Source organism: Nanorana parkeri, unplaced genomic scaffold (genome assembly GCF_000935625.1).
Source record: "Nanorana parkeri isolate BGI_ZX_2015 unplaced genomic scaffold, ASM93562v1 scaffold314, whole genome shotgun sequence".
Lineage (NCBI taxonomy): Eukaryota > Metazoa > Chordata > Amphibia > Anura > Dicroglossidae > Nanorana > Nanorana parkeri.
In genome coordinates this window covers 1387421-1397994 of record NW_017306582.1, presented here as the reverse complement: position 1 = coordinate 1397994, position 10574 = coordinate 1387421, and the positions used below count along the sequence as shown (strand labels likewise).

At 45.3% G+C, this 10574-nt stretch overlaps 1 protein-coding gene and 1 pseudogene across 5 annotated transcripts in view; both read right to left on the bottom strand.

Annotated features, from left to right (window-relative positions):
- LOC108788228 overlaps positions 1-8240 on the bottom strand; it is a 12717-nt pseudogene extending 4477 nt beyond the window's left edge.
- A 1078-nt stretch (positions 8241-9318) lies between these two features.
- The window catches only part of MTMR14 (myotubularin related protein 14), a 44776-nt gene continuing 43520 nt past the window's right edge, over positions 9319-10574 (bottom strand). For all 5 annotated transcript variants that reach the window (XM_018557980.1, XM_018557982.1, XM_018557981.1 and 2 more), the window contains one exon: positions 9319-9508. In XM_018557980.1, the coding sequence (XP_018413482.1) occupies positions 9328-9508 (181 nt within the window). In that variant the 3' untranslated portion in view covers positions 9319-9327. The remainder of the gene's footprint in view (positions 9509-10574) is intronic.

Below are 10574 nucleotides of genomic sequence, written 5' to 3'. Positions count from 1 at the left end.
CCCCCAAAAAAAAAATGACTACATCTCTGCAATACAAAAATACCTGCTGATCCTGCCAAAAATCTAGCGTGCATCTAACTTCCTGTTTGAGGTGACAACGCAGTATCTTTGCTGCTTTGAAATCTCAACCACTGTTGTCAGCCCTGCCTGCTGGACCACAGAGCCCTACCCATCCCCCTACCTCTCGGTCCCTCTCTATTTCTCTCCACATGTATTTATCGATTTATTTCCAAGCAAACAAATGCTGCTGCTGCTGCTTTAACTTGCAAAATCCTGCAAAATCCTACCCACACACTGGGGGACATTTATCAAGCAAACAAGCAACCAAATTAGATACATACCAGGCTGCCTCTCATTCAGCAACCTCAATGCAACCTCTTTCCTGTGTATTTGCGATCCCTGCGGCTGTAATCCTGGGCAGCCAACTGAGACGGATTTGCAAAAGTCTAAGATTTGGCACTGGAGACGAGACAGATGTCTACTCCCAATAGACCCCGCATAATTAAGTAGTGGTCCGGGCCAGGTTTTATTCTGTAGGTTAGAACAGCTGAGGAGGGATTTATGACTCAAGTTGTAACTTTGTAGTTATTCTGTCTCAACATCTGCCTGACTGATCCTCGTCTAGCTTTGCCTTTGCTGCCCAACAGAAATTGTAAATGCCCACCACTGTGTAAGGAAAAGGGCTGTTGGGAGATGTAGTTCTGGGGTTTTAGCTATATCAGTAGGAATTGACCAGTGATGATAAAAGAAAAGTTGTTTCTCAGTAGAGGAACAAGGGAAAAGAAAAAAAAATGCTGGCATGTGATCTAGAGGGGGAAAGGAAGGGTTGTAGGTAAAGCCTACAGGTTAAAATAACAAAACAAATAATTATATATATATATATATACACACACACTATATTGCTAAAAGTATTGGGATGCCTTTACACGCACAGGAACTTTATGGCACCCCAGTCTTAGTCTGTAGGGTTCAATGTTGGCTCCGCCCTTTGCCGCTATAACAGCTTCAACTCTTCTGGGAAGGTGTCCACAAGGTTTAGGAGTGTGTCTATGGGAATGTTGGACCATTTGTGAGGTCAGGTTCTGATGTTGGGGGAGGGGCTCGCAGTCTCCGCTCTAATTCATCCCAAAGCTGTTCTATCGGGTTGAGGTCAGGACTCTGTGCAGGTCAGTCAAGTTCCTCCACCCCAAACTCGCTCATCCATGTCTTTATGGATCTTGCTTTGTGCACTGGTGCGCAGTCATGTTGGAACAGGAAGGGGCCATCCCCAAACCGTTCCCACAAAGTTGGGAGCATGAAATTGTCCACAATGTCTTGGTGTGCTGATGCCTTAAGACAGGGATGGCCAAACTCCGGCCCTCCAGCTGTGGTAAAACAACAAATCCCATGAAGCATCTATCTCCGGGAGTCATGTCGGTGAGAATCTTGCAAAGCCACATGGGATTCGTAGTTCCACCACAGCTGTAGGGCCGCAGTTTGGCCATCCCTGCCTTCACTGGAACTAAGGGGTCAAGCCCAATCCCTGAAAAACAAGCCCCCCCCCCATAATCCACCAAACTTTACACTTGGCACAATGCAGTCAGGCAAGTACCGTTCTCCTGGCAACCGCCAGACCCAGACACGTCCATCGGATTGCCAGACAGAGAAGCGTGATTGGTCACTCCAGAGAACACGTCTCCACTTCTCGAGTCCAGTGGCGGCGTGCTTTACACCACGGCATCCCACGCTTTGCATTGCACTTGGTGATGTAAGGCTTGTATGCAGCTGCTCGGCCATGGAAACCCATTCCATGAAGCTCTCTACGCACTGTTGTTGTGCCAATCTGAAGGCCACACGAAGTTTGGAGGTCTGTAGCTATTGACTCTGCAGACAGTGGGCGACTTCTGCGCACTCTGCGCTTCAGCATGCGCTGACCCTGCTCTGTCGTTTTACATGGCCTACCACTTTGTGGCTGAGTTGCTGTTGTTCCCAGTTGCTTCCACTTTGTTATAATACCACTCAGGCCCCATTCACACTGAGCGATTTTTGCAGCAATATCGCTCCTATTTCCACGCGATATCGCTCTATGTAGCTTCTCCAATCCATTTCAATGGAGTTGTTCACATCTCATCACTCAATATCGCTTGTAGCTCCTCCATGACCCTTTTTTGCGAGCGATTTCGCTCCTGATTGTATACAGCCCAATGCGACAAGTCGCACAATAATGCTCATATAAAAATCGCGCGATTTTCATGTCGCTCAGTGTGAAATGGGGCCTAACAGGTGACCACGGAATATTTAGTAGCAAGGAAATGTCACGGAACACCTGAATCCAATGATTTGGAGGAGTGCCCCAATACTTTTGGCAATATAATGTATATATATAAAAAAAAAGCAAAGAAAAAAGAAAGAACAAAAATACATTATGTAACATAACTGCTACAGCAGCCGTCTGTAACTTGAAAAGATTAAAGATGACGATTCCCATTTCAGTCTTCAGTTATGATTTTCTATAACTGCTAAAAAATAAAATTTCAATTGACTGCAATCATAGGAGCATTACACTGCGGATGGAACTTCCTACAATTGTCATTCTTTGATCATGTAAATGTCTCTCTGCTTTTCCTCCCAAAGTGTGTACAGAGCTTGAGTAGAAACTGCAGACATCCCCTGCAATGTCTCAGGGCCCATTCATTGAGGTGACATTAATTTTCAATGATATCCTAACACACGAAGGTAATGCACGTCCAACACACATAGGTCGCAGCACACCAAGACGCATTGTGCATTGTGCCAGAAACAATACAAGAAGGAAGCATGGGATTCACTGTACAAGTAAATCCAATCACCAAAATCTCAAATACGCCTCAGTATGTTAATGTCCTTTCCAATATTTGTTAATTTGCAGCTTTTAACCTGGTGATGCTACCATGAATGTCTTTGTTCAATTACTTCCTGCTGGGTGACAACACACTGCCCCAGTATTGTAGTTGTGCTCCTCCGTTGTCACCATGGCTTCCAGTGGAGGCTACATTAGGCAAGCATGGTCCACTGTTGTCACTAGGGATGCACCGATACCGGTTTTTCAGTATAGGAGTACTAGTACCGATATATTTTTATCGGTACTCGCCGATACCGAAAGTCCCATTAAGGAAGCCAGGCAGCGTGTAAATGACTCACCACTTGGCTTCCTGATTAGCCGGGTGGTGAGTCCCAATTAGCAGGGAAGCAGTCTCCAGGCTCCCTTGTCACCAGGTGACAAATGACGAGGTAGCATGGACCCGGCTTCCTACCCATTTAGGAAGCTGGGCAGCGTGTAATGAATCACTGTCCGGCTTCCCGATACCTCAAGTATCGGGTTCGGCATCGGAGCATTTGGGCGATTACTAGTACTCGCCCAAATACTCGGCATCGATACTGGTATCGGTGCATCCCTAGTTGTCACCATCAGGGAACCCCCCTGAGAAATGTCATGCAGCTATCACTAGAGTGCATGTAGACAGGAAGTGGCTGAGAAAAAAAAGGCTGCAGGAGAAAACACTTAGCGGTAAATAAGGGTAGCGTGACCTGCTGCGATTTCATCAGCACATATTCACCTGAATGGCCACACGTGGTAGCCCTTCCTCTCTGCCAAAGGCAGCAAAACGGCGCTTTGCTCTCCACCCACCGTAACCCAGAAAAAATGCCTGCGAGCAGGAGCTGCGCGAGTAAAAGGTGTCAATTTTAATAATATGGAAGGCAGATTAACATGGTCATCAATAAAATACAATTTGATTTACAAGAAAAACAAAAAGACAAAATACATATAAAACTCCAACCAATAGGTAACAAAAATAAATCCTCATTTTGTATGTGGTGCAGGTCGGCATCGGCACAGGAACCCTCAGTCCTCTGCGGGGAGATAGTACATTAAAAAAAAAAATCTATATACAAAATGTTTGCAGCAAATAGAAGGGCAGCAAAACATACAGACGATGAACTACAACCATCTGGAGGATGTAGAGAACGACAGTCGTTATTGATCAGCAGCTTAATTAACCGCGTCCGTAAAACAGTAAAATTGGAGCCTACAGATCATTATACGCGATTATTTAAGATTGTGCAAATTCCACATTGATGGACCCCGTGACCTCCAGCACTAAAGCTGCCCGTACTCATTACAATGTTACTGAACAAACCGCCTCTAGTACTGCCCATAGCTATGTAGTGAAAAATAATGGATGATTGGATACAAATGTAATGGACTGTTCAGGTAGGCCCTCACGCTACTCAGGTGTTGGCAGACCTAAGGCCTCATGCACACGAATGCATGAGGCCGTAGAATGCAAATTGGAGGTGTAGCTCCATGCTTGAGATACAGTGCTGGGGTGTATAGCTGCTGTACGTAGAGTTTTGGGTGAGGTGGTTGAGCAACGTTTTCTTCTTCTCTATTATAGCTGCGGAACGGGTTTATGCAACTAGTGGCATGAACAGGCATACAGCCGCCTACAGCCATTCACTAGTATGGGCAGCTGCGTATCCTGGGCCCATGTGCACGAGGCCTAAAGTAGGGCTGCAACCAACTAATCGATAATGAGAATAGTAGGGAAAGAGCGAGCGAGAGAGAAAGAGCGAGAGAAAAAAATAAAGCCCTCACTGACCTCTGTCGCTGCAGGTACTGTGGAGTAATTAATTATCAACCTTTAAAAGAGATGCAGTGAAGCTGTTTAAGTCAGGTCTCAGCACTTTGCTCTCTCCTCTCTACCTATCCACCCGATCTAGGTTCACAGTACAACTTAGAAGGCTGGTGGGCTGCCAAGTCACTGCTGGGAGACTGCTCGGACTGGCAGCGTCCGAGCAGTCTCCAGTCGCCTGTGTATACCCAGCCTGATATCCATGTCAGCAGGAAGAGCTCACATCTCCAGTGGCTGTTCAAACAGACAGCATGACATTGCTGGTGATATTGACACAGGGAACGAGGGCTGGGTACCAATGAAAGTATTATCGGAATGTTTAATCTGAGCAAAGTGAAAGATGAGAGGATTAATCAGCTCAGTATCTCATTATTTTCAGGCAGTACAGGGGTTTGTGCAGCGAAGCTAAACATATTATCACAGCTTCATCCTCTCAGCTCTGGACTTCATGAGTGAGAGCGGAGCTGAAGTGAGATAGTTAAAGTAAAACTGAGAAGCGTCAACTGCAAACGTTTGAGAACAAATTGCTCCACACTGCCTGTAGCTACATAGGTCAGTGAGGGATATTATTGAAAGTATATTTACTGCTTGTTTATATGTAAATATTTGGGCATCCATAGCCTGGACACGGCTCTACTTTAAGGAAAATGCAATGCTATGTTGGCAGATGTCGACCGGAGAATGATGGCCGGGGCACACCTGTCCGTTCCCTATGATGCCAATCCCTGCTACAGCTTGATGCCGATGGGCAAGCAGGTCCCCGAGAACAACAGGCAGAGAGATATTTCCCGATATTCAAAAGCTCTGCTATTCTCCAGCATTTTATGATCAAACCAAATTAAAGGATATGTCTGAGCCGGTAGCTTCTCTGATCAAACTGCAATGTCAGGGCAACGTGACACAACATATTCAGATCTTGCAAGCACAAAATCAGGGAAAACATATAAAAATGCCCTCTAGTTCTCTTATATATCCATTTTTCTCAGTTACCATTTCCCGGTTCATCACAAACTTTATAAAACTAGTCTTTATACAAAGTCACCTGCCACACGCCAGCTGAAAGTTGAAGTCAGACTTCAGTATGATTATCTTTTGAAAGCTGATGGGCTAGAGGGGGAGGTAGCTCCAGGACAGATGGATGCCACCAGTGTGGTGAGGTTTACTAAGATCTCTAATAGCAGGCAGAAGAGAGGGCAGTGACCCAAAGTCAGTGGAATTACAGGCTCTGAAGAGTTTTGTCTTTCTCCCTATGCATCACGACAGGGGAGGGGGTGGGGCTGCAAGAGTATGCATATTACTTTGCACAATACACTATATGGCAAAAAGTAGGTGGACACCCCTCCAAATTGAGCTCAGGTGTTTCCAAAGATGGCTGTTAATGCTACAAAGACATTTAGGCAATTGTGAACCTCCAACCCTATGGTAACATTTTGGTGAAGGCCTTCATCTGTTCCAGTATGACCGTCCCCTGTGCACAAAGCCAGCTCTATAAAGACATGTCTCTCAAATCAGCCGCACAAGACTGATGTCCATAAAAATCCAACGTTATTGTTTTAAATTCCACGCAAAGTTAAAAATACAAAAAGGTATACAAGGTATACACCACCAAAGTATCTTTCCCACACGTTTCACCACAACGTGAGAGGTGTTGGAGTGGGAGAGATACTATGGTGGTGTATACCTTGTATTTTGAACTTTGCATGGAATTTACAACATTAAAGTTGGATTTTTATGGCCCTCGGTCTCATGCGGCTGATTGGAGAGATATTGTTTGACGAGTGGGCGCACACTGCAGCCTGCACCCGATGCCTATATTGATCTGCAGTCTGGTGGAATATTCCATAAAGACATTGCTTGGGGAGTTTGGAGTCGAGGAACTTGGGTGGCCTGGTCAGAGCCCTGACCTCAACCCTGCTGAACACCATTGGGATGAACTTGAATAGATTGTGAGTCAGGTCTTCTCATCCAACATCAGTACCTGACCTTGCAAATGTTCTTTTTGGCTGAATGAGCACAAATACCCACGGGCACCCTCCAAAATCTCATGGCAAGCCTTCTCGTAATGGTGGAGTCTGTTATAGCCTGAAGGGGTGGGGGGTTAACGCTATATAAAAACACCCATGGGCTGGGAAGGAGATGTCCAACAAGCTTATACAAGCATTATGGTCAGGTGTCCACAAACGTCTCACCACATAGTGATCCACCACATAGAACAGTATGCAGCATTGTCTGCAGTGGGACTCGCAGTTGTCCTTGTCAGATGCAACATATTTTCTTTGCATTGCAAGTAAAACATTTTATTTTCATTTGTGAACATTGATTGTTCATCTCTGCATGGCAGCAGAGAATCATCCCATCATGCTTTGTGGCACTGTCCTTTAAGAAGGCGCTTAAAAACTATACCCAGTGCCATATATAAGAATTAAGAGAGCGCACATGCTTCTCATTAAGTGGGGAACGTTGCACCACAATTCGGGGATTATCAAATGCAATCCATTTAGCCACGTTTTAGGATTCACACGTGCATAGGTTGGAAGGTGACACCACTTTTATAGAGAGAGTGCAGAGGTGTCACCAACCTTCCCCATGCTGCAGATTGGTTAGTGAAGGTATAAGCAGCACATGGGTGAGGTTTGGTGAGCTTGCTTGGCTGACAAGACTGATGCTCTCCCAAAAAACATGACAGTTATAGAACCATTTATGTTTATTTTTTTAATCCGTCTCGAGTTCAGATTTAAATGGAACAAATGAAGTAATTAATATTGTTTGCAAAGATGACTTTAGGCCAGTGAGGAAGGTGTATTTAAAAAGCATCTCTAGCCCCCAATTTATTTTTATCTAGCTTTGGCTGAAGTAGTTAAAACCTCAGTCAGGTCTCACTGGGGAGATCTTCCCTTGTTATGTATCCTGGTGACCATCGTCGCCAGGATAGGAGGTAAATGGGAAATCCTAAAATTTGACAGTTGTTACCAAAATTGGAACAGAGAGAAAATCTGCCAATGGGGACACCTTTTTCAGGTCTATGAGGGGGGGATTTTGGCTAGAGATAAGCTTTGATAATGGAAAGAACAATTTGCAAAGTGCAGTAGCCCCCTAGCAACCAACCTTTTACTGACCCGACATACATCAACTATACTCTGCCTACCATAGGTTACTACCCTCCTACAGCTGCTCTATACACTGCCTACCATAGGTTACTACCCTCCTACTGCTGCTCTATACACTGCCTACCATAGGTTACTACCCTCCTACAGCTGCTCTATAATCTGCCTACCATAGGTTACTACCCTCCTACAGCTGCTCTATACTCTGCCTTAATACATGTCATTTTTTCAGATGGAAAACACTTAAAGTTTAGGCTCTGATGAAGCAACCATTACGTGTCACATACAGCTATGGGCACAGTGACTCAGTAAGTTTAGCCTCACAGTCCTAGAACTAGTACACAGCACATGAGTCAAAAAATGGCGGTGTCAGGAAGCCAGAGCCAAAGTTCATACTCAGCGGTTTTCGCATGCATATGCGCCTGGTGTAGCCCATAGAGCTGTACCAGGTGCAGCAGCTCTGCGTGGACGTGCGCACACGCATTGCCACATGCGCCAACGCGTCGTTTGAATGTTTTGGCGCCCTCTGGGCTATAAAGGCTGTGACCACCAATCCTCCTATGCGGTCAGATTTGTCAGCTTCCCTGTGTTCCTGTATCCTGAACTGATTATCCGTTACTGACCGGGATTGGCTTGACCTTCTGCTGTTCTCCTGTGTCCTGACCCTTGGCTTGCTCCTGATGATTGTTCCTGCCTTATCCCTGGTACTGCGTTGCCCGCAAGTTGATGACCTCGGCCTGTCCTAACGATTCTTCTGTATCCATTACCTGTCTGGAGCTACGCACATCGCAACATCCACAGCTTGGCGGATTCATCATCTACTGGCACTCCTCCCCCTCTGTGCCCCTGTACTCAATCCAGGGGCTCCGGGACCAGAGTTGTGAGGGAGGCCGCCTTCATCACTTCAGACGCCTCTAAGGTACGTGACAGGCAGCTCCCATCAGAGTTTTGCTTCGCAATAGGATTCCCTTTCAAATATATCCGTGCCCAGCCTGGGTAACGCCAACTGAGCATATCATTAAATAAAATGTACAAGCAGGAGGTGGGAGGGGTGGGGCCAAGCTTGACTTTTACAGAAAAAGTCAAGACCTGCACATAAATTCAGTTACCTAGATTTCTGCACCTACTGACTCTTGACATGAATTGTTCACCAAACTGACCTCTGCTTATGTATTTTTTGGTATCATATGCTCAGGTAGAATTACCCAGGTCACTTTAACAAGCCTGGAAACGTCCACGGTCTGGCACATGGCATTCAACAAGCAGAGACTTTTTGGGCATATCAAAAATAAAATCAAAGTTAATTTAAAACAAAAAAAACGGAGAAAGCTTTGCAACACACAGTGTGATTGTTTGCATTGCAGTGGCTGCAGATTAAAAAAAAAAACTTCAACTGTTAAAACCATTTCCTTCCATTTCTTGACCGTCATGGTGGGATAGCTCAGACACTTCCGCCCCCGGACGATTCGTCTTTTTATGATTAGACGTTACCGGGAAGAGAAGCTGGATTGGGCTCTGTAGATTGTCTTATATGGCTTTGTGAAGTTTGTTATCCGTACGTGGCAGTTCCGTCATACTATAGCACTGGGGCCACGCAGGCCCACGCCTCGCGCAAATTGTTCCAGAAGGCCGCTGATGGCTCCCGAGGGGCTTGGGGACACAGTCTTTAAGCCAATGGCGGTGTTGTAGGCAGAGAGAAAGATTGACTTGACCGCCTCCAGTTTTGCCGCCCTTTCGGACGTTGCTGACAACCTGCAGGAAAAAGGCATCGTTAGTAAGGTCAAATTCAATACGAACATTTGTGTCAAAATAAAAAGGAATAAAATAAAAACAACAGCAGCTTGATTAGAGAGCAGAACATTGTTCAAAAATAGGCACTTGTTACAAACACTACAGGAAACGTTCAATGCTTCCCATATACAAAGATTCTGGATTATACAGCTCGGGCTCAGGCCGCACACAGCCCTCTGCCGTCTCTAAAAATCAAAAAAGAGACAATCACATTGGTCTACAAAATCTACAAGAATGTATAATCTGTGAGGTCATCATGTGGTCATCTGATCTTCCCAATATATGGTAGTGCCTTGTGTCCATATATAATTTGTCATGTTGCGAGGGGCCTTTATATTTGATCATTAAAGCTGAACTCCAGACACGTAAATCAATACAGAGCAGCATTAACAGTATTTGATTTTTTAGTGCACATTCCGTGTAAGTATCTGAATGTGGCTTGGTAGCAGCCTCTTAAAGTCCCAGTGCAGCAGAGCTCACATTGGGGAGAGAAAAGCAGCACAAGTAGCCAATCAGCTGTACTGCAGCGTACGGCGAATGTGGGTAAAAGGAGAGAGCAGAGTGACAGATTAGCTAATCAATCTGCTACTTCTCCTTTTCCTGTCCAGTCATTGGGTGGGGGTGAGGAGGAGACCTTTTATATTTACTGAACTGCAGCAGAGGCCTTCTGCCCTGCCAGACGGGGCTGTACTACTGTGTGACAGAGCTATATAAATCTCAGGACCGGATAGAAAGAAATACAAGTTCTTTGGCAGGTAAAACTGCTTCTATATATGCATTTTATCCGTGTATTTAGTGGTTTGCCTGGGGTTCAGTTGTGGATATGCAGGGATGGGGCTTCACTGCTGATCTCTCTCAGTACAGGTCTAGAGGTAAGGACTAACCTGACAAATGCTCTACAAGCCTTGGTTCTATAGGTATTGTTGGGGATGTGGCCCCAAAAAATGCACATTACAAATAGCAATCCACCAATTGCCCGCATACATATGGAGCTCTTTGGGTGCAGTAAACTCTTAAGCTACAAATG